Source organism: Myripristis murdjan, chromosome 20 (genome assembly GCF_902150065.1).
Source record: "Myripristis murdjan chromosome 20, fMyrMur1.1, whole genome shotgun sequence".
Taxonomy (NCBI): Eukaryota; Metazoa; Chordata; class Actinopteri; order Holocentriformes; family Holocentridae; genus Myripristis; species Myripristis murdjan.
The window spans coordinates 29,194,525-29,218,532 of NC_043999.1; the positions used below are offsets into that span (position 1 = coordinate 29,194,525).

At 41.3% G+C, this 24,008-nt stretch overlaps 1 protein-coding gene across 2 annotated transcripts; it reads left to right on the forward strand.

Annotated features, from left to right (window-relative positions):
• The first annotated feature begins 2,265 nt into the window (after window positions 1-2,265).
• dph2 (diphthamide biosynthesis 2) lies at window positions 2,266-22,531 on the forward strand. Of its 2 annotated transcripts, none has more exons than XM_030079776.1 (7): window positions 2,266-2,418; window positions 3,741-3,912; window positions 4,117-4,229; window positions 4,592-4,812; window positions 15,000-15,653; window positions 16,246-16,428; window positions 22,087-22,531. In XM_030079776.1, exons 2-7 carry the CDS (start codon window positions 3,763-3,765, stop codon window positions 22,206-22,208), a joined length of 1,443 nt encoding a protein of 480 aa, XP_029935636.1. In that variant the 5' UTR covers window positions 2,266-2,418; window positions 3,741-3,762; the 3' UTR covers window positions 22,209-22,531. The 2 variants fall into 2 exon arrangements, with proteins under 2 accessions (XP_029935636.1, XP_029935637.1); XM_030079777.1 differs by having other exon boundaries at window positions 2,412-2,520.
• The last annotated feature ends 1,477 nt before the right edge of the window (window positions 22,532-24,008 follow it).

Sequence of the window (24,008 nt, forward strand, 5' to 3'; positions counted from 1 at the left end):
AGCGCCTCTGTCCGTCAGTGTCTAGTCAATTCTTATGGTACACAAAGGGTTAACAGCCGGTCTCCACTAGAAGTCCCGCCTCTAACCTAATATCACTCATCGATTGGCTCTGCCGTTTCTTGCTAATGTGTGATTGTAAAAAAGCGCTGGAGGACATGCACAGCAGAGTTTGTTTGGCTGGTTGGCCAGCAGCTACGCACACGGACTGTTTTCTTCACTGTTTATTTCGTCAGGTGGCAGTTAGAACAATAGTTCAGCATGCGTCTTTGAAATGAGAGCTTTTATCAGGCACATTGGCCTGTTGTCTCTAGGGAAGCAGGGATTATCCATTTTTACTAACCATGATATAAAATGTGAGAGAGATTTGGCAATGGACACTAATCTGTTTATATTTTGGTATTTAGTGTCAAACATTTATTTTATTTATGTTTCTGTATGGTGTTGTTGATGTACAGTATGATGCACAGTTGCACTAAAGACAAGAACTCAGTTAAATTGCCTGCTTGTCTTTCTTTAGTTGCCTTTAACTTAAAACATTACAGAATTATTAAATACTTGTAGTCAGTATAGATATTCATATATGCAGTATAAACATTAATGTCAATCCCTTACTAGTTTTTATTTTTTCTGATTATGATCGTTTGCTTGTTTATTTGATTAGCTCTACATGACATGAAATTTCAGTCATAAATTTAAAAAACATCAACTTTCAGGGGCGCTGCCTTGGAGCGCTTTTACGTCCCCACCAATGTCGAAATCAAACCTACACTCTTGGATGAGGCTATGTGCTAATGCTGCTAATCAACTAGCCAAGAGTACAAATGTGGTTATAATGGTGCGTTCCTTTGTACATTAAACTAAGTCGGAACTTGGAAAAAACTGACCTCCTACACGGAATATAGCAATGGAACACCCGAAGGAGTCGGAATTTCAAGACGGGAACTTGGAGCTTTTCGATGTAGATCGAGCTCGTTATTTACGGAGCAGATTCAACATGGCAGCGCCCACAGTGGAATTTATTTTCCCTTGAATATTGATTTAATCTTGTATTTTGAGCGGAGTGAACCGTTCAATACGTTGCAATTTCTCATTAGTCCCATGTAATGTTAGCCGAACTGTATTTTGATGACTTTTCAATAAATTGCGAACGTTATGGTCTCGCCTAGCTAGCTTGCTAACGATGGTGCTAGCCAACATTAACGTTGGCGCTGTAAACTTGGTTCAGCTGGCTCATGTTTGCTAACGTTGAGGTTACTGAATAATGTTAACTGAATATAAACTAGCTGGAGAAACATTAGCTTCGTGGGGGCGTCCATGTTTGTTTCCGCTACTTCTGACCAAATACAATGGAACACATTTATATTGGAAGTTGGGCTCAACACATTTTTTTTTAAGTTCCGACTTCGTTTTTTTTACCCAAAGGAATGCGGCATAAGTATTATACTTATCGGTGCTGCAAGTGTCAGGGGGTCCCCGGGAAAATTTTGACCCATCCAGCGGGTCCCTGACCTATGGTCCCTGACCTATGGTCCCTGACCTACGGCACGTTTTTTTTTTTTTTTTTTTTTTTTTAATCTTTTTATCTTCCACTGAATGCTTTTTAATGTTATTTTTATATTATTTTATCCAGCAAACAGAGCACAGTTTCTTTTATGCTTTTCATGTAATTTATTTATTATTCGTCTGTCCTGTTTCCTCTTTATGTTATGCTGCTGTGATGAATGAATTTTCCCCTTGGGGATGAATAAAGTCTACCTTACCTTACCTCACCTAACCTAACCCAGTACTACACAGGCAGGCTGCTCCTCCCATTCCAGCCAGAACCTCCCTCTCAAGTATATTGGAAACCTATGACCAATATTAATGTTTCATCCTATTAATTTACCGTGGTGCACCACCACTGCAAGATAAAATGTGAAATTAAAATAAACATTGTAAATTTTGGCTTACTGTTTTCTAAAAATAAAAATTATATATACAGTAGTCCTGTGTTATAGACATTGATTTTAATTTCATTAGAACAGTTGTTAGCACCAGAATCTCAACTTGAATCATAACTTTGGCCCAAACAGCAACACATTTGGGTACACATGATACACAAACACAATGGTGTGTGTGTGTGTGTGTGTGTGTGTGTGTGTGTGTGTGTGTGTCAGTCATGTAGTTAGGAGAAAATAGTAGTTAGGAGAAAATAGTTTTTTTCCGTTGCCCCATCGATCCACACTCCAGTGCAGTTGGTGGCGGTAATGAGGCAATAAGTTGGTTTTCCAACCACCAACAATCAGAAAGAAGAAGTAAAACTAGCTCCTCCGGTGTGGTTACACAACAACACGTGTAAAGCTGCTAGTAACATCTCACAGCGACTAACAACGCCAATACAAAAGCTGGTAAATCCTCGTGACGCTGCAAGAGTAAAAGGTGCGTTTCTCTGACTTAGAAGTTGTAATGGCTCGGTCACTTAAAACACGGTGGAGTGACGCAACTGGCTGCCAGCTAGCTACATTATCTAACAGAACTGAGGTAAACTAAGTGATAGGCACTGTTAATAATGTTGGTTATAGCTCTGTGTAAGGTAAATGGCAAGTGAAGCCTCCCCATTGTTAGCCGATGTCTTAGGCTTGATCTACACATGAAACTGGTATATACCATCCTAGCTCTAAGATAGCTTTAAACATAGTTTCGTTGTGAAGAACGTCACGTCGAATCCCATTTTAAAATAAATAAATAAATAAAGCAAGTTAGTTTTGCTTATTTGACAACGGCACGTGAACATTCTACGCATTTCTTGGATGGTAGCAATCATACTTCAGTTCGGCATAATTGCAATGCACAAGACCGCGACTTAAGCCAAATTTTAACTTAAATCGCTGGTTCGCCTGTTCTTCCCAGGATTTTCCTGCACAGAAATGCAGCGTTGAGAGTACTGCAAAAAATCTGAATCGAAATTTCAATAACCCAGTAAAATACTGAGCGCCGTTAACGATGTGCTAGTATCCAGTAGCATAGTAGCGAATCCTTCCTGGTGATATATAGTGTGTACAACCTGAAATGTTAAGAACTAGGCCGTTGCTATAATGCAAGAGCTGTCAGACGTCGATTAATTTAACTTGTTTTAGGGGCCCTTTTTTATTTTAAACTTGATTTTACTGCCAATACGCAATACATTTTTAAGAAGGCAATACAGAATTTTCATTAACAGACATTAACTTGCATGTATTTAATGCAGGGAAAGACGTCTTCGAGATGGTTCACAAGCCTCTTTGAGATAGTGTTATATTTTAATATGTTGACCTGAGTGTCAGAAAAAGGAATAAATGAACCAGAATAGTAAGTACAGCCAGTAGAATTAGTGGTAAAGGCCAAAAACAGTTGTTCTGCATTTTTGAGACCCAGACAAGATGCACATTTTGTAAAATTGGGTCTGTTGCCCTCTGGGAGGGACTAAAAAATTGCAAGCACAACTAGTGTGTTCAGGAAATGTTTTGTTCCAAAAGCAGTAGGTCTTCTAATTTCCTAAGTTACCCACAGAATTTGATTTTTTTTTTTTTTTTTTTTTTTTTTTTTTTTTAAATTTTATCTTATTCTATTTTATCTTATTTTATAAGCTGCTTTTCTGGCATGAGTTTTTATTTGCTGATGTCTTTTTGCTAACCTCTCTATGGCTTCTGAAACGAGACAAATTTCCAGTCATGGACAATAAAGATCTTTTTTAAGGTTTGTTTGTGTCTGTTTGTTTGCAGTTATTGTGTTTTAGATGCAGACATGGCTAATGTGTTCAGCAGCAGCTCAGAGGCTGTTCTTCAGCGTGTGGTCGATGTCACAGTGTCAACAAACACTCCTTTGGAAAACCTTGGAGAGCTGTATCAGATAAGGAAGACCTGTGACTTTATCACTAAGAATGACTTTAAAAAGGTAGGCATATCATTTTGCTTTTGGCCAAAAAAAAAAAATAGACTTGGTGTTTAAAAGCCAATTCAGTGATCATCTGCTTGTTGGGCAGACAAGCTCAAGGGTCAACTGATGTTTTTGAGAGAGCAGAAATGAGGAATTTCAGAATGACAAATCTGCAGCACCCTCATGGCACTTCACTTCATGTAACATGTTTGACTCCACAAGGTTGCACTGCAGTTTCCTGATGAGCTGCTGGTGGACTCACCGGCAATAGCTGCAGAGATCGAGAAGGAAACCCAGGCTACGCTGTTTATACTGGGAGACACGTCCTATGGCAGGTAACACACCAGAAAACCTGTGCTGTATAATACTTTAAAACTTGTTGTTATTGCAGTTAGTGACTCAGGAAGTGTCAGATCTCGGTCCATGATGAAGGTTGTACTCAAGAATAATATAACAAAATCCCCGTTTTTAACCAGGTTTCTTGTGAGTTTTTTTTAACCACTGTTCTGTTTTTTGATATTTAGTCAAGCACCTGTTTCACATATTTATGAAAGCAATCAAGTGACTTTGTTAAGGTTTCAAAGGCTTAAAAAGAGATTGTTCTTATCAGCCCATGCTTTATCTGGTTGGCTGTCCTTTGGATTAATTAGTGGGATAGTACAGTTCTGTCTCTGTACACTGACATGTTTGTGAGCAGCTGTTGTGTGGATGAAGTGGCAGCAGAGCATGTTGGAGCGGAGTGCATCGTGCACTATGGCAGAGCTTGCCTCAGCCCCTGCAGAAGGTTGCCTTTGATGTACGTGTTTGAAAGAAGAGCGGTGGACCTTGAGAAGTGCACCTTGGCCTTCAGAGAGCTTCACCCCAACACTCAGAGCCACGTCATTATCCTCTACGCTGTCAACTATGCCCATGTTATCAGTAAGTTACATAACAAACATGTGATTTTCACTTTTTTTCTGATTTTAAGTGGTTACACACATTTTAGCGAGGAAAAAACTAGTATGGCTGTTTTCAGTGGCGTCCCTTGACCTCTGACCTCCAGATGTCTGAATGAAAATCAGTTCTATGGGCACCCATGGGTCTCCCCTTTGCAGACATGCCCACCTTATGCTAATCCCATACAGTTTGAGCCACAAACCCTGCAGATCAGTTGTGTTCTTCCTGCCTGTGGTAAAATGGTGTATTTGTGCATACAGGGGCCAAAACAGTCTTGGAGTTGCATAAATTATTTTATTAATTCTTGAGTGGTCAAAAAATTATTACAATTTGTACCAAATATCTGTAAGAAATGGTATCAACTCAAAAATTGCTGCAACAACTTATGACACATAACTGAACATGGGAATGGCCATCATATGCTCCTATCATAATGTTCTAGCCCTTATGTACATTAAATAAATAAATACGCACCTAATCAAAAGACAATGTGTAATACAGATTTATGACCAAAATAATTTGACACGTAGTGCTGAGCTGCATCTCATATCAATCTGCTGGTTCCCAGCTTTCAGACGATGGTTACTATTTAAATGTGGAATCTATTGTTGACCTTTTATTTCCCCCTCCCTGTCCCCCCACAAGAATGAGTCAGATAAAAAGGGCTTGAATGTCCAGCTTAATTTCAGCCAGGGTTGAAGGTGCCATTCTGACACCACTGCACCTGCTACTTACTCATGTTGAGAGAACAAAGATTTTAGTTGTGGACTTCTCATCCACTTTCATTGCTATCCAATAGGGGTGGTAGGGGAATTGATACACCATACTATTGTGATATTTTGCATGGCAATATTGTGTCAATACACACACTACAAATACCAATCATTTTTTGGCCTGCCATGGACTTCAGCAAAAATCAGTGTTTCCCTGTTACTCTGGCTCGGTGTCACACCCCTGGTACACCTGGGAGCATAGTACTAGTACTCCATTACCTCAAAGCCAGACATCTAACCCCCTACTGACCACCAGCCAGCCAAAAAAAGACAATAAATCATATGTTATCGCAATACCCAGCATATCGCATAATGTTTAAAATCACAGTACTACTATATCATGACTTAAATATCATAATAATATCGTGGGGCCTCTGGTGATTCCCATATACTGTCCAACCCTGGGTTTTAGTCGTCATCTGCTGAAACAGACACAGCCATTAATATTAGCTTACAATATATATATTATGAACCACTTTTAGGCCCTCACTATTAAGGTTCCAGAATTCCGGGAATTTTCAAAGTTGGAAACTTTCCATGGGAATTAACGGGAATATTTGGAAATTTACAGGAATATATGGGAATTAACACAAATTTACAAAAATAAACTGGAAATTTGCAAAATTGTAGGTTAGCCTATAAGAGAGAACTTAAAAACCCATCTTGCTTGATTTCTCAGCGTTATAATGCCCAGCATGGGAGTAGGTCATTTAATTTGCTATTTCTTCCTCTCTCATGGTACAGAGATCCCTCCGGGTTTTATTTATTTATTTATTTATTTTATTTATAGTATCTAGGCTAATGTTGTTTACCCCGGTGTGATAATTATTTTTATTTTATTTTCCTTGTCTATAACTGACCTACCAATATGCCACTCCTCCAAATATTCCTAGTATGGGCTCCAGCGATTGTTTGTTATAACTATGTTCCTGTAGGCGCACCTTTCTGTTTAATCTATATTTTGGAGGCACTCTCGGTGCCGTGAGTATAGGTCAGCTTTTTGCTGCACAGTTTGGCCGTCTCTGTTACCTTGCAGCCTCTGCTGTAGATAGAGGGATTTGCCGCTTAGTTCCTGTTGCAGCTTTAGGTATGTTTTGGGGTTTTTCTGTTTATTCTTTTCTTGTGTATCAAACTGCCAGATTTTGTCATTTTCGTCATTTTCGTTATGCTACTCTGCTTCTTAAATGCAGGATAGTCACTCAGTTAAGCCAGGAATGAGTCCCATTACTTTTACCTTCTGGAATTGTAGACATCTCGGCAAGGCACTTGAGAGAGGGAAAGTATTTTCACATTTAAAATCCTTGTCATCTGAATATATCTTCCTACAGGAGACCCACATTCAGCCAACAGAGCAGAGACGTTTGAGATCTTTATGGGTGTCACAAGTGTACCAATCCACCTTTTCTTCAAAGGCGAGAGAGGTTGTCGAGGTTGTCATACTTGTCCGCAAACCCATACTGTTTGTATTTAACTCCATGACCACGGACTCAGGTGTGAGATATGTCCTAGTCACCGGCACAATTAACTCCTTCCCATTAGCCCTCTTAAATATTTATGCACCCAATTTTGACTGTCCTGACTTCTTTCGTAAAGTTTTCAATTTTGTTGCAGAATATAATAATCAGAATCAGAATCAGAATCAGAATACTTTATTGGTCCCCAGGGGGAAATTACTTTTTGTTACAATAACAACTCCCACTCCAAGTGTACAAGTTAAAAGAGCAAATAGTCAAGAAAAATAAAGAAAGGAATATAAATATAAATATAAATATATATAGAATAATAAAAAGAAAAGAAAACATATATGTACAAGTGCAAACATAGACAGGAGTTATTGCACTATAGGTTATTGCACATAAGTATGCTATTGAATATGGATTATTGCACACAGGGAATTTGCACAGAAGTTAGTTTATGGGGCCAGCCCCCTTACTCAGAGTGTCTGACACTTAGAGTGAGGAGTTGTACAGTTTGATGGCCACAGGCAGGAATGATTTCCTGTGTCGCTCTGTGGTGCATCGTGGTGCGATCAGTCTGGTGCTGAAAGAACTCCTGTGTCTGACCAACACGTCATGGAGCGGGTTGGACACATTGTCCAGGATGGCATTCTCCTCTCTAACACCACTGTCAGAGAGTCCATCTTCACTCCCACAACGTCGCTGGCCTTGCGGATCAGTCTGTTGAGTCCGTTAGCGTCTGCTACCCTCAGCTTGCTGTCCCAGCACACCACAGCATAGAGGATAGCACTGGCTACCACAGACTCATAAAACATCCTGAGCATAGTCCTGCAGATGTTGAAGAACCTCAGCCGCCTCAGAAAAAAGAGGCAGCTCTGTCCCTTCTTGTACAGGGCATCAGTGTTCTTCCTCCAGCCCAGTTTATTATCAATGTGAACCCCCAGGTACTTGTAGTCCTCAACAATGTCCACATTGACCCCCTGGATGGAAACAGGGGTCACCGGCACCTTGGTCCTCCTCAGGTCCACCACCAGTTCCTTGGTCTTTGTCACATTGAGCTGTAGATGGTTCTGCCCACATCATGTGACAGAGTTGCTCACAGTAGTCCTGTACTCCACCTCATCACCCTTGCAGATGCATCCAACTACTGCTGAGTCATCCGAGAACTTCTGGAGGTGACAGGTCTCTGTGCGGTAGTTGAAGTCGCTGGTGTACAGGGTGAAGAGGAAGGGAGAGAGGACGGTCCCCTGCGGTGCCCCAGTGCTGCTGACCACTCTGTCTGACACACAGTGCTGTAGGCGCACATACTGTGGTCTGCCAGTCAGATAGTCCACAATCCAGGACACAAGGGAGGAGTCCACCTGTATCGCCGTCATCTTCTCACTCAGTAGAGCCGGACGGATGGTGTTGAAGGCACTGGAGAAGTCAAAAAACATGACTCTCACAGTGCCCCCCATCTTGTCCAGGTGTGTGTAGATGCAGTCGAGCAGGTAGAGGATGGCATCCTCAGCTCCTAGTCGGGGCTGGTAGGCGAACTGGAGGGCGTCCAGATGTGGTGTGACCACAGGCCGGAGCTGCTGAAGGATGAGTCTCTCCATGGTCTTCATAATGTGGGAGGTCAGCACCACCGGTCTGTAGTCTTTGGAGCTGCCGGAGCGCGGCGTCTTCGGCACGGGAACGACGCAGGACGTCTTCCACATCACGGGGACCCTCTGTAGACTCAGGCTCATGTTAACATAGTCATCAAGGGTGACTTTAACTGTTACTCCGACCCCCAGCTGGACAGGTCTTCCAACGAAGTAGGCCCATCTCTGAAATCTGTACCCGTTGTTAATGATCTTATGAAATCGTTAGATTTAGTCAATATCTGGAGGCATCAGCACCCCCTTGAGAGGCAGTACTCTTTTTTTTCCTCCCGTACATTGTAGTCTTGAGAATTGACCATTTTTTTAGTTGACTCTAAACTAATCTCGTTCACAGTTAGTTCAGCATATCATAGTATTTTAGTAGATCACGCCCCTCTTTCTATCCAAATTCTTTTCAACCTCCATACACCATCATACAATTAGAAATTCAATCCCTCCCTAAATTTGGACCAATCTTTCCATGATTTCATTTCGGCCAAGATGTCAGACTTCCTGCTTATTAATGATAATCAGGAAGTCTCTGATTCAGTTTTATGAGAATCGTTTAAAGTAGTACTGCGGGGTCACATAATTTCATACCAATTGTCCATTAAAAGGGCCAGGCTGAGGCGTCTTGCAGATAATGAGACCGAGTTAGCAGTGCTGGAGGATACCTACTGCAATACAAACGATGAAGACACCCTCAACACCATTCTGAAGATAAACTATGAGTACAATCATATGCTTGGGGAACAGGTTGGAAATTATATCCGAAAACTCAAACAAAAGCATTTCAAGCTAGGAGATAAACCTGACAAATTACTTGCTAGGCAGTTAAAAGGCATACAGGCTGATAGGGCAATACATAAAATTTCCTCTGCCACTGGACAATTGATAACTGATCCTAAACTTATAAATGACATATTTTTTTTTAACTTTTTCAGTCATTTATATAAGTCTAAAGCTACTGATACCGACCTCGACGATTTTCTCAATTCATTGAACATCCCAGTTCTCAGTGAAGCCGCTAAGCTAGATAGATGAGTACTTTGTTGATCCTTCACAGGAAGCTAGAACTGGATTCTGACTTCACACTTCACGAGGAAATCAAAACAGCCATCCACTCTTTTCCCAATGGTAAAGCCTGTGGCCCTGACGGGTTCGGAATAGAATTCTACAAAAAACATAGTGACATAATAGCCCCTCTTCTTCTTCAGATGATTAAATGTTCTGTGAAGGATGGAATCTTTCCTAATAGGGAACAGCACTAATGTTGCATTGCCCCTTAAGCCTGCTAAACAGCAACCAAAAGATTGTTGCAAAAGTTATGACGAGGAGCCCCTGGCTATTTCTATCAGAGCCAGCCCACAGATTACTGGCATGGCGTCCTGACCCTGTCAGACGTTAGGTGTCCCTCACTCCTCTCTTAAATCTTATAAAGAATTTCGGACAGCTCTCTGGTTTTACCATTAATTGGGAAAAAAGTTTGTTTATGCCTTTGTCTTGTGGCCTTGACTCTGCCTTTCTTAACAGCTTACCATTTAAAGTCTCCACTGATCACTTTTTGTACCTTGGGATCAACATTACCAGGAACCCAAAACTGCTTTTTAAGCTGAATTACTTGGACCTGATCGGTAAACTTAAAATCATGATAGACAAATGGAAACTGCTCCCTCTCTCATTAATTGGGCGTGTCAGTATTATCAAGATTGTAGTTCTCCCCAAATGTATGTGTCTTTAAACATACCCATATATCTCACAACTTCTTTTTTCAAGATGGTAGATTCCATGATTATTCCCTTCATTTTGGCCGACAAACCCTCACGTATCTCTAAGGCACACCCACAGAAACCCACAGCAGATGGAGGTCTGGGCCTCCCAGTCTTTCGTCATTACTACTGGGCCAGCAGCGCCAGAGCATGGGTTTTTTGGAGTCACTCTGCTACGCTATCATGGCCAGGCAGAGAGTCTCTCTCTGCCCTAGATGGTCTGTAAATGAGACTTGTGCAGCGTCAGGGCTCATAGGTGCCTCCTTAGCAGCTGTTCTGTTCTCCAATCTAAAGCTACCTTTTGGATGTCTGAGGGATGATTTTGTTTTGAATAAGTCTTTTAAAATCATGAAACAGATTAAGGGTGTGCTGAATCTCCCAGGATTTTCCATCTACGCTCCCATCTGTCAAAACGCTTGTTTTAAGCCAGGCAAGTTGGACGCTGCTTTCGCACAGTGGCTAGACAAAAGTATGTCCATCATCAAGGACCTCTATACTAACGACCACTTTGCTTCCTTCACTCAACTGCAAGCAAAATTTGGTCTCCCTTTGAGCTGTTTTTTTCAGTATTTGCAAGTTAGAAATTTTGTCAGGCAGTCGATCCCTCACTTTGAAACAATGCCTGAGCAACACAGCTTTTATGAGCTTATAAACCTCTACTTCCAAACACTGAGGGCCCTATCTTGCGCCAGACTCCCTAAACCCGCTATTTGCGGATTTAGGATTTAGGAAGAGGCGTTCCCCCGTAAAAGTTGCTATCTTGTGCACCTCCCGCTATCCGCAAAACACCTCCGCTACCCGCTATATTATGAATAGGCGTGTTTTGGGCGTTATGCCAGTTAAACCAATCAGTGTGCCAAGTGCCATTGCCTTTAAGGGCAGGATGCCCTATCCTAAATCCTAAATCCTAAACCCGCGATGGAGAGAGGGAGGTAGATTTTCTCAGGGCTTCTACTGAGGCTAAAGCAAGTTGGCTTTATATATATATATATACATATGATATATTATATTATAGGCGAGTTAATTTGGGAGGTGGAGCCACATGTGTCCAAGTGGACGTGTCACAAGGTTGTACTGATTGAGTAAAATCCCCGGCCACACCACACACACACAAGAGGCAGAGGTGGAACTATGTGTAAACTAATTTATTGACAAGGTAGATTGGGCAAATAAAATATTAAAAATAAAAATATAGCACAGATGCTGGCTTATGATAAAACAATAAAACGTGCTGGCGTAAGTGTCCAATTAAAACAGTCTTTCCTCTAAACAGTCTATATGAGTAATATACTCAGTCCATTCCGGCGGCGTCCCGGTATCAGTCCGACCGTGTGCGTGGTGAGGCTCTGTCGGGGCGCGCATTGAAGCCGCCTGGGCGCGCTCTCCTAACAGCCCAAACTTTAGGGATAGCGGATAGCGGATAGCGGGTGGTCCTGACCACCCGCTATCCGCTATCCCTAAAGTGTGTGCGCAAGATAGCAACCTTAGGGATAGCGCATGAAACACGCCCACGAACACACCTCCAGGCGCAAATGACGGAGTCGGCATAAGGATAGCGGGTAGCGGGTGGCGCAAGATACCGTTTAGGGATAGCGGAAGCTCCTAAATCCGCAATTTGCGGGTAGCGGGTAGTGGCAGCGGATAGCGGGTGGCACAAGATAGGGCCCTTAATCTCTCAATTTGTTGATCTTTTTAGTTTGGCAACCCCTTCTCTCCATAGTAAGGAGGCCTGGATATCAGACACTGGAGATGAGATTTCGGATGCGGCCCAGGGACTGAGTAGGATCAAAACTTGTTCTATTAATGCCATACTGCAACTTATTCAGTTCAAAGTCATTCATCGGTTACATTTTTTGACAGCAAGACTAAACTGAACAGGATCTTTCCCTCTGTCTCTGCTACATATATTTATCATTTTTCATTTATACAGTAAAAAAAAATATGGTAAACAGCTGATCCCTGATAGTCTTCTGATAATGCAGGGCTGGTCCAACTTTTCTTTCACTCTTCCCTTATGATTACAACAAGCCCTCATGTTCAGCATGGTCGTAGCAAAACGGGTTATTCTGAAAGAGTGGAAATCAGTTTCCCCTCCCTGTTTCAATAAATGGCTGAATGACATGGTTTCCTGTATATATTTGGAAGAAATTCGATATACTCTGTCAGATTCTTATCACAGGTTCCTTGATGTCTGGGGCCCTATTATTGAGTACATTTGAAGGTGAAACTACGTTGGACTGTTTCACTCTGTCTTATTTTGTACTGTACCAACAGCATTGCGCTTGGAACAACCAAACCTCTATTCTCCATGACTTCTCTAGGTCTCAGCTTTGTGGACTCTGTCTCAGACGCTAAAAACCCACTTCAGGACTCTTGAATCAATATGTGGACTGACATGCATACTTGTATTTTTGTTTACAGTTTGTACTGTTTTGTTTGTTTTGTTAATATTATCTGAGTGTCTGTATGTTGTTAAATTGAAAAACTTTATAAATAAAGTAAAAAAAAAAAAAAAAAATTAGTTTGCACACGTCTACGTAAGACAAAATTTCCAAAATTCCCCAGCTTAACTTCCCATAGAAAGTTTCTGGAAAGGTACAAGAAATTTTCCGCCCCTTGGCAGCCCTACTCACTATACATATTTACGTATTTTACAGAGCCACACACTCACACAAACGCACCATTCATTCTCTGAAAATAGGTTTAAAGTAGGGTTGGGAACGATTAACCGATATGACTGGATAACCGATTTTACAGGCGAGAGATACGACTGTGTTGGTAGCAGACTCCTCAGTCGATACGAACCAGCCATGAATCCTTAGATGAATCGATTGTAGAGTTGTGGATTGGATATCGCGAGACTATGAATCGGTTGCCTGAGGCTTTACAGTTTTCATCTCTAAACAACGCGAGAGCTCACGAAAGGGACTCTCCCGCATGGTCCGTAACGTTAAGGGGCTTTCACATAGTGCGTGCTCGGCGCAGACCTCGGCCGCCGCAGCCGTTCATTGTGTATGTGATCGCGTGAGGCGAGGGCGCACCGGTCTGTGCCGAGAAGGGCGCAGCGTGGAGCTGGTTTGGCGCCCTGTGAGGTCAAATCTGGGTGGCACAACCCCTCCAGTCGTTTCACCTGCACCTGCACCACCAAGAAAAAATTACATCAACTGCACCGGCACCGCACAAGTCCAAAAGGCAGAGAAAACTTCCAGGCTACAGCAGCACACTGACATGGATTGTGTAACAAAGTGAAGAGTTGCCACTCCACTCTATTTTCACTGGCTAACAGCAGCACACTGACAGCTTAGCTTGTCTATTCAGAGAAGAGGTATCACTTCGGCTTATTTTTCATATTCAATCTGTGTTATCACATGCATACTACTGCTCATTCATTGGTAGTTGAATTGTTAGGTCTGTTTGATAAGTATTTTACATTTTTAAAACAAATAATAATTTAACATATTGTTAAATTATTGGAGTCAAGCTTACTGGTAAACATCTAGTCCTTCAAGATAATGTATTATGTTCTACAACTCATAAACATACACTAACACTACATACCGAGTGTTTGAGAAGCATATCTCCTCTGTGTTACAAAAGATCTGAAGTAAAAAGTACTCTCTTGTTGTCCCCTCCCCAAGTTAAAACATTTTCAACTTGGGGGCAGCGCGCACGGCCACCGGCGCCAGCCAGCTCCGCGTGGACCGGTGTGCCCTTGCGCCCCTCGACCACATACACAATGAATGGCTGCAGGTCTGTGCCGTGCGTGTGCTATGTGAAAGCCCATTAGCTAGATTAGCCGTAGCCGTGACGGTCAGAGAAAAAATAACAATGAATGATTTATTTAACAATATTAGAGTTGTCACGGGTCTGGACAGAACCGTCACTGGGTCCGTGCCCGGACCGCGGTCCACCATTTGGTGATGCCCGGTCTACATCAACAAACTATCGTATTGTTTTTACACCGTATCGAATCGTGTCGTTCTTAAACTGTATCAAATAGAGATAGATAGATAGATAGATAGATACTTAATTCTTCTCGAAGGAAATTCACAAATCGTTCTGTATTAAAAATATATCGTTTTTGAATCGAATTGTAACCCGTGTATCTAGATATGTATCGAATCAGCATCATGCCAGAGATTCCCAACCCTAGTTTAAAGGTATACTGTGCCAGCTATCAATGACTGTGGCATATGATAAGCAATAATATGAAATCAGAATTTGATGTTGAACTTGACAGCCTTTTGACAGCCTGTGCACAACTTCTTATGCAGGCCATGTCCATTTTCCATGTTTCTGGAATGACAGGGCCTCTCAACTTAAGTCTGACTACAGCTGTGAAACCTTACCTGAGACTCCCCATCTCTGTGTGTTACTGCTGCTGCCCTCCACAGATTGTTCTGTTGTTTTCTAATGGCACAGTTAGTGAACATTTGTTTCAGTTTAAATAGCAAGTGTTTTAGATGCTTCACATTCCATACTATGTTGTTTAAGTTTATTAATGCTTTTTCCAAGGAACTGAATATAGTATTTTTTTTCCCCCAGGTCCTCTGCTGACACTCCTAACTCCAGACTATCCAAACATTGTGGGCTCAACACTTATTGTGGAGGGGGAGCAATGCTGCAGTCACTCAGATGGAGACAAAAACCAGATTGTGTGTCAGTTTGGAAGGCAGTTTGCCTTGAAAAGTGGTTTAAGCATAACAGACTACAGTATGTTCTATATTGGCACAGAGGGCGCTTCTTTACGAAACTTCATGATGACCTGGAACCGTTGTTCTTTCTGCTCCTATGATCCCATAACACTGACTGGAAGGACAGAGTCTGTAAACATCAACCGGGCTCTGATGAAACGCTATTACGCTATAGAGAGGGCCAGAGATGCCCAGGTGGTTGGCATCCTGGTTGGTACGCTGGGTGTGGCCGACTACCTCAGCATCATCCAGCAGTTGAAGGAGACCATCCACAGAGCTGGGAAGAAGAGCTATATGTTTGCCATGGGAAAACTTAATGTGGCCAAACTTGCTAATTTTCTTGAAATTGACATTTTTGTGTTAATTGCATGTCCTGAGAACTCACTGCTGGACTCCAGTGAGTTCTACAGACCCATTGTGACACCATTTGAGATGGAGGTGGCTTGCAACAAGAACAGGGAGTGGTCAGAGGAGTATGTCACAGACTATCACCATCTGTTGCCAGGTCAGATTGGCTCTTACGGATGAGAAAATCCCAAAGAGATGTTTTAATAACCATGATCTAAACACTGAATTCACAGATTTAATGATGCAAACAGACATTTCTGTCTTCATTGGAGTCTCTGACAGTAGTAGTAGTCTGTTTGCACCATTAAAAGCTTTGAAATTTATATTTTAAAGGGTTAAATTTTTATTATTATTTTTTTTTTTACTGTAGCACATTGCTAACATAGTTCTGTAAAATTTAGAACACACTTTCTCAGTCCCAGACAACCCCCCCCACCCCCCCCCCCACCCCACCCCACACACACACACACACACACCTCAAGTATTTGTGTTGTAATAATTGAAATACTAAAATATTTAAAGTAATCAATTAATGGGTTGAACAGTTAGTGATCGACTAGGAAAATCTTAGGCTGGGGGCAGCCCAAATACAGTTCTTTGCTTCCTTAACAAATTATTATTAGCCATGGTGTAAGCAATGATATGTGATGAGTCAAAATCATACAGCTATTTGAATATCTTTCTGACCAATAATAACACCAAGTCTTGGGTGTCACGTGTAAAGGTTCACATTCTCAATCTTGTTCCAGGTGGGCGGAGTCATGTTCCCCTCTTTGATGTGCGGGAAGACGGCGATGAGACGGATGTGTCGCTGATCACAGGAGCTCTGCGAGGTACACATTTGTTACCCAGTGGACCTGCAGCATCCTCATCTGGCTCCTCCCTGATCTCCAGGAATGAGACACTCACAGTGGCCAAAACTAACTCAGCTGGTATGTAGAATCTGAATACCTTAAAGTGAAAGTTTGGATTCTTAGTTATATAGAGGTATTTGTTGGGTCTATGCGAGCGTAATACATCCATCAACTTCAGTCAGTCAAGAATGAGAGCTTCACTGGGAGTGTCCAGCTCCAAAACAAATACAGAAGTTAAGTAGAAATACACAGGAAAACAACATGATTTTGAGAGCCAATACAAAGCTGAAAACAGTGGCAGTGCTATGGCAGAAAATAGTTCTGCTGTTTTGGAAATTGGGACTGAAGAAGAGTGTTGAAAGTTAAACAAAAATAAACTTAAACAGTTTTTCAGCTTTGTGTCACTGATCAGAATCATATTGGTTTCCATTCTATATCTATTTCTTTCATTTTGTTATTTTGCTATCCAAGAAGTTGCATTGACACACACACAGTCTGTGGTCATGCAGATAAATTATTTGGAGTAAGGTAGTCCTCACCCTAACCCTACACCTTACCCTGATTCTGACAAGCACAAGATATCTGATGGACCTAATAGGCTAGCAGCAAGTCCTCAAAAAAGGCTTTAGTTATCCACAAAAATACAAATTCCGCCTAAGTCTGGGGTCGGCAACCTCAGGCACGCATGCCACGGTTGGCACCCCACAGCATAATCATTGGCACACTGGCAAAGGCCCTCTCAGTAGGCCTATCGTTTAAAATCACCCGTCAAGGATGGTACCAGCTCATGAGTGACAGCGTGAGTTTGAGTGACAGCTCAAACTCCCGCCCACACACTGCATTTTGCAGGTGCAGCCGCTGCCCTGCTGCCCCGCCCAGATTTACCACACAGGCCGACGCTTCAGATGTGGTAACCGTAACGTTAGCTTGCTGATGGCAGCGCCGCCGGCTAAAAAAGCTAAAGTTAGGGCATTCCAGCCCTCTTGGACAGAGGAGTTTGGCTTTGTGTCTCAGAGGAATGGTGCCGTGTGCACTTTGTTTTCAGAATGTTGTGTGCTGAACGTCAAGTGTTAAGCAACATTTTGAGACAAAGCACCAGACGGCTTTCACAGACCATGCTGATAAAGTCGATTAAACGCGTTGTGTCCAGGTATGGGAATCAAGCCAGCACCCTCAAAGACCTCACCACTGCTAAAAATGATGCCGCTGAAGCTAGTTATCGCATTGCTCACTGCATTGCTAAGCATGGAAAGCCGTTCACCAATGGAGAATATATTAAGGAGGCTTTTCCCAGTTGCTCAGATATACTTTTTGAAAACTTGCGAAACAAAGAAACAATCATGTCAAGAATCAAGGTGAAATGTCAGATCATCAAACAGCGGGGTTAAAAGATGCGTGTGTGTGCAGGTGTGTTGGAAATGTTTTTGTATTTTGTGTCATACCATAATTTAACTTTGTTTTAGCCTACTGTTGATTTTGGCACACTCATTGACAAGAGAATTTCAAACTGGCACTCCATGTCAAAAAGGCCCCTGGCCTAAGTTAAAGATAAGATAAGATATAAGATAAAATATTCCTTTATTAGTCCCATGAAATTTCACGCATTACAGCAGCAAAGTGGATAGCAAGATATGAAGCATAATTTACATTATAAACAGATAATAAATAGCAAAAAGCAATATAAACATTATAAAAAAGGAATATAGAAAAACAAAATAGAAATATGAACAAACAAAATAGAAATATGAACAAAGATAAGATAAGCTATTCCTTTATTAGTCCCACAGTGGGGAAATTTCCAGCATTACAGCAGCAAAATGGAGAGCAAAAATACAAAGCATAATTTACAGTAAAAACAGACAATAAATAGCAAATAGAAATATGAGCAATTTAAACAACGGAAGAAAATAGAAATATGAACAATGGAAGAAAGTAGAAATATGAACAATTTAAACAATGGAGAAAATAGAAATATGAACAATTTAAACAACGGAATAACACAGTTAAGTGAGCACAGTGGATGTGCATTGTAGTGCAGTCAGTGCAGTCCTGGAGAGTGTGTGGTCGGTCTACTGGGAGCCCTGGTTATTGGAGAGTGTGTGGTCTACTGGGAGCCCTGGTTATTGGAGAGTGTGTGGTCTACTGGGAGCCCTGCTTGTTGTAGAGTCTGACGGTTGCAGGAAGGAAAGATCTGCGATAACGTTCCTTCACACGTTATCGCAGGTAAAGTTATGTTTACATGAGCTTATATCAATATTTATTTATATAAAAATAAAAATTTGACTCTCTGGTTATGTTGGGCAGGTACCTACTTCATACCACAGCAAATTTGATGAAAATCTGAGTGAGCATTAGGCCAAGCAAAAAAAAACTTTGGGTTCCGGTTCCTTGTCATTTAAGGGCATTAGTAGGTAGGGAATTTATTTTATTTTATTTTTTATTTTATTTAGCATTTTAAGGATGGGTGGGGGGGGGGGGGGGGGGGGGGGTATTTTATTTATTCATGGGAAGGATGGGTAGGTAGGGATTTTATTTTATTTTATTCTTTTTTTTTTAATTTTCGGAAGCGATGTATGGGTTGCATTTTAAATATAATTATTTCAATATTTGCATAAGTTACCACCTTTTTAACGGACGGAGCAGCGTTATTACTAGCAGAGGGAGGTGTCTCTGGTTCGCATTGCAGCACTAGGTACCTGAAGTAGTGCTGGGTATCCATTCAAATTTCAAGAATCGATTCGATTCCGATTCACAAGATTCAGAATCGATTATCACAATTCAATCTGATTCGATTTGATCCGATATTGATTTGGTTAGTTTTATTAAAAAGCACTTTGAGCTGTTACTAAATTACATGCCTGTCTAGTTATGCAACACATTAATACTTGTATTATATTGTGTCATTCGACAACAAATTAATATAGGTATTGATAATTAAAATGGCTGTAAGACTAGCAAAAATGGCTAGGACCACCTTTTGTAGCACAGAGGAGATATGTTGCTCAAACACTTGGTATGTTGTGTTAGTGTATGTTTATGAGTTGTAGAACATAATAAATGATCTTGCAGGAGTAGATGTTTACCAGTAAGCGTGACTCAAATAATTTAACAATATTTTAAATTATTATTTGTTTTAAAAATGTAAATTACTTATCAAACAGACCTAACTATTCAACTACCAGTGAAAGAGCAGTAGTATGCATGTGACAACACAGATAAGTCAAAAAAAAAAAAAAAAATAGCCAAAGTGATACCTCTTCTCTGAATAGACAAGCTAAGCCAGTGTGCCGCTGTTAGTCAGTGAAAATAGATGGGAGTGGGAACTCTTCGCTTTGTTACTCTTCGCTTTGTTTGTCAGTGCGCTGCTGTAGCTGGAAAGTTTCTCTGCCTTTTGGACTCGTACGGTGCCGGTGCAGTTGTTGTACGTTCATATTCCACACAAATGGGAATTTAAATGAAGATCGATTTAAAATCGGAGGATCGATCTTTTCAACACAGGTCTATCCTGAAGTCGAATACACCCATCATGCCCACCACCATAGAGCCAAGCTCCACGGTGGGGGCAGCAGGCAAACATGACGGATCCCCCGTCATGTTTGCCTGCTGCACTTGCAAATCTACAATGACACTGTTTCACCTCTTTCACTACATCTGCAAAGGTTTTCTCTTGTAGTCGGATTATTTTCGCTGGTGGTTTGCGAGGACAAATCACACACACTGTGTGGAAGTCCATTCTTTCCAGCCGGTGCTGTTGGTGACGTGTGATTCTATGAAGTTATTTTCTGAAGTTACGCGAGAACATCACAAATAAGGCGAGTGCAACATGCATCAAAATAAAAGCCCTGCTTAACTTTTGACCAATGCCAACAAGGTCACACTCGGTCGCATAGTGCCTTTATTTTATTTTTTTATTTTATTTTTACACAGAGGCCAATAAAATAATCTGACTCGGGGGTTAAATGGGACAGTCGGTCGGGAACCGGAACCCAAAGTTTTTTTTTTTGTCTGGCCTTATGAAATTATGGGCTTTTTTGTCACCTCACCCCTAATCGGACAAGCTTAATCTGGTTCTTTTTCACATATTAGGGTAGGTCTAACGAATAGCCCAAAAAACTGATTTCCCACAAAAATAAAGTTCTACAACCATCCATTTCATTAATGAGACACATATGGGATATGAAAAATCATAGTTGTGTGTTGTTATAACTGATTGGATTTAAGTCTTAGGGATGGCGAAAATGGAAAATTTTCTTGGTCGACCTCCGGGCCTCATTAATCGGTTTATTTCGGTTAACCGAGAATATTATTGTAAACCATAAAAGAATAACTGCAACAAATAGAAGCTAGCAGCGCTAGCACCGGCGCCATTGTCTTGCCCCGGACGCATACCACTACGTCCGTGACAAACATAAGCTTGGCTCGTTTCTCCCGTAGATATCTATAATATCTATAATATAATTATAATATACCATAATATAATTATTATCGATATCTATGGTTTCTCCGGTCTGTCTCTACCGAGCTGAGCTCTGTGCGTAATGACGTCATCGAAACCCGGCAGAGCGTCCCGTCGCCATGTTTACCGTATTGAACTGTATGTAAGCGCAAGAGCAACTTCTCCGCCTTCAGGAACAGTTGGAATTTTTCGATTGATAAATTCTTACGGTAGTTACGGTATTTACAATCTGACATGCGCATTTGTGTCGGCGACGACACGTTCGGACTAGAGTGCCTGTAGAGAGAGTGGCGACAACTCCGTTCAATCCAACGTTCCGTTTTTTCACAACAATGCCGGCGTAAAGAGACCCTCTCTCTACAGGCACTCTAGTTTGGGCTTAAAGGGTTTTTAACCGACAAGATTATTCGGTTAAAGTTCAAACGGTCAACAACCGGTCAAACGGCCACCGGTTAGCATCCCTACTTTGACTTCCAAAATCTGAAGGTCCCTCCTGCTAGACTGTAATGCCAGTTAATAAAAACACAGGCTGTCTAACTGACGTTTTGTGGACTGAAGCCCTAACAGAACAGCAACAAGAACAGAAGTCTGTTCTTGTTTTCTTTTGGCCCAATCAGCCAATCAGAACCTGCCTGCCTCACTCAGTGGACAGTGGCACTGGGCACTGGTCCTCCCTGTGGTTAGATGAAGCATTGCACTGCTAGGGGTGTAATGGTTCACAAATTCACAGTTCAGTTCAGAGGTGCAGGGTTCAGTACGTTTTTGATACAGCAAAGACATATAAATGCCAGATTGATTTTTTTTTTTTTTCTTTTTTTTTCTATACCCTGATGGCTTGTGGAGCTGAAACACATTTGTTAGCAGTCAGATTTTTAAATCTTACATAGACATGTAATAATGAAGGATTTTTAACATTTTTTCAGTGGAACAGTGTTCCTTGGATGTTTTTTTTTTGTTTGTTTGTTTTTTGTTTAGTTTTCGGGTTGTATCCTACACGGTGTTTGTTTAAAAAGAAGATTAACTTAAAAATATATTTCCCATAATCTTTATTTAGTTTGAAGCTATACCTAATCCATCTTCATAATTTCTCATTTAAAAAAAAAGCATTTTTCATAAATTTGTGAGTTTTCTCTCATAAATTTACAAGTTTAGTCTTCTAAGTTTTGAGTTTTTTTTTCTTTGATTCTCTGATTCCCCATAATTTTGTTTTTTAATCTTTTTAGTCTTTTGTGTAACAAGTCTGTGGTATTATACTAGACATTCTCTTTTTGTGTTTGCAGCCTGTTTCCTAGCAGGTCGCAGTTGGCAGGGCCTGGAGCAGAAGCTGGGCCACACACCTGTGGTGAAGGCAGTGGAAGGAAGGAGAGGCATCGCTATTGCCTACGAAGATGAAGGAATGTGAGAATCATCCTTATTTTGGCCCACTTACCTGCAGTCACTGATATTAACTGTACATTGTAGCTGTATGCAGTAGTTTGAGAGTTTACCACGCAAGATTTTGACTCTCACAGAAAGTTTCATATATGAAGAATGTCCATTCAGTGTCATTGTTACTGTACTGTAATGTTCATAACAAGCTAATGCACTATGTGATTTTTTATCACATTGGGTTGTGGTGTAATACATAGAAATTGCAAATATTTTTTGAATTTTGTGTGAATTTTTTGTTTAGAGTACAAATCCTTTTCATCATGAAAATAAAAACCGGAATGTTAAAAAATTTAAGAATGTAGTTAAGTTTCAGTGTCATGGACAGTGCAACAGTGTGCTAACCGCCCTGTGGCACTCACCCCCATCCTGATGAAGTGCTTTGAGAAACTGGTTCTCCAGCACATAAAGAACAACATCCCTGCCAGTCTGGACCCTCAGCAGTTTGCATTCAGAACCAACAGATCCACAGAGGATGCCATCTCCACTGCTCTCCATTCAGTCTTCACTCACCTGGAGAAAAGCAGCACCTACATCAGAATGCTGTTTGTTGACTTCAGCTCAGCTTTCAACACAATCTCCCCCATGAAGCTGATTGGAAAACTGAACACTCTGGGCATCAGTACCACTCTCTGCAACTGGATACTGGACTTCCTCACAAACAGACCCCAGTCAGTTCGGATTGGCAGTCTCTCCTCCTCCACTCTAGTGCTCAACACCGGAGCGCCCCAGGGCTGTGTGCTCAGCCCCCTCCTGTTCACGCTGTACACCCACGACTGCAACCCCCAACATGGAGAGAACTCTATTGTGAAGTTCGCAGATGACACCACCATCATCGGCCGGATTTCCAACAATGATGAGTTCTCATATCAGGAGGAAATCAACCATCTTGCAAAATGGTGCACAGACAACAACCTTCTGCTCAACGTCAGCAAAACCAAAGAGCTGATAGTTGATTTTAGAAAAAAAGAGGCAAAGACACACAACCCTGTCTACATCAATGGAGCTGAGGTGGAGCAAGTGAGCAGTTTTAAGTTCCTGGGAATCAACATAACAGAGAACCTAACATGGACTTCACATATCTCTGCCCTGGTTAAAAAAGCTTAGAAACGGCTGTATTTCTTAAGGAAACTTAAGAAAGCAAAATTCCCACGCCAAGTTCTTGTCAGCTTCTACAAAGGAGCAATTGAAAGCATCCTGACTGGAAACATCACAAACTGGCATGGGATGTGCACGGCCCAGGACAGGAAGACTCTGCAATGAGTCATTAAAACTGCCCAAAACATCATTGGCACCCATCTACCAAGCATCAGTGATATCGGGGAGGTGAGGTGCCTGCGCAGAGCCAAAAGGATCCTAAAAGACAACAGCCACCCCAGCCACAGCCTGTTCACCCTGCTGCCATCAGGCAAAAGATACAGAAGTATTCGCTGCCGTACAACCAGACTACAGAGCAGCTTCTTCTCACAGGCTGAGAGACTACTAAATGCACCATCTGCACTCCTCCATGTTTAAGAATTTTATTTTCTATACAATCAATTAATCAATCAAGAGGGAACCACACTTTAATTTCATTATTCAACCTGTTGTATAATGACAAACAAACTTCCTTGTATCCTTGTAACTGCGTAAAGTGTGCTAACTTTACACGGAATGCTAACTTCTGTATATAGTGAAAATATATGCAACCATGCTGCTTGCAATTTTTTTTTTTTTTTTTTTAAAATTCAAATGACTCTCAATATCCAACTGCATTATTCATATGTGGCTGTTT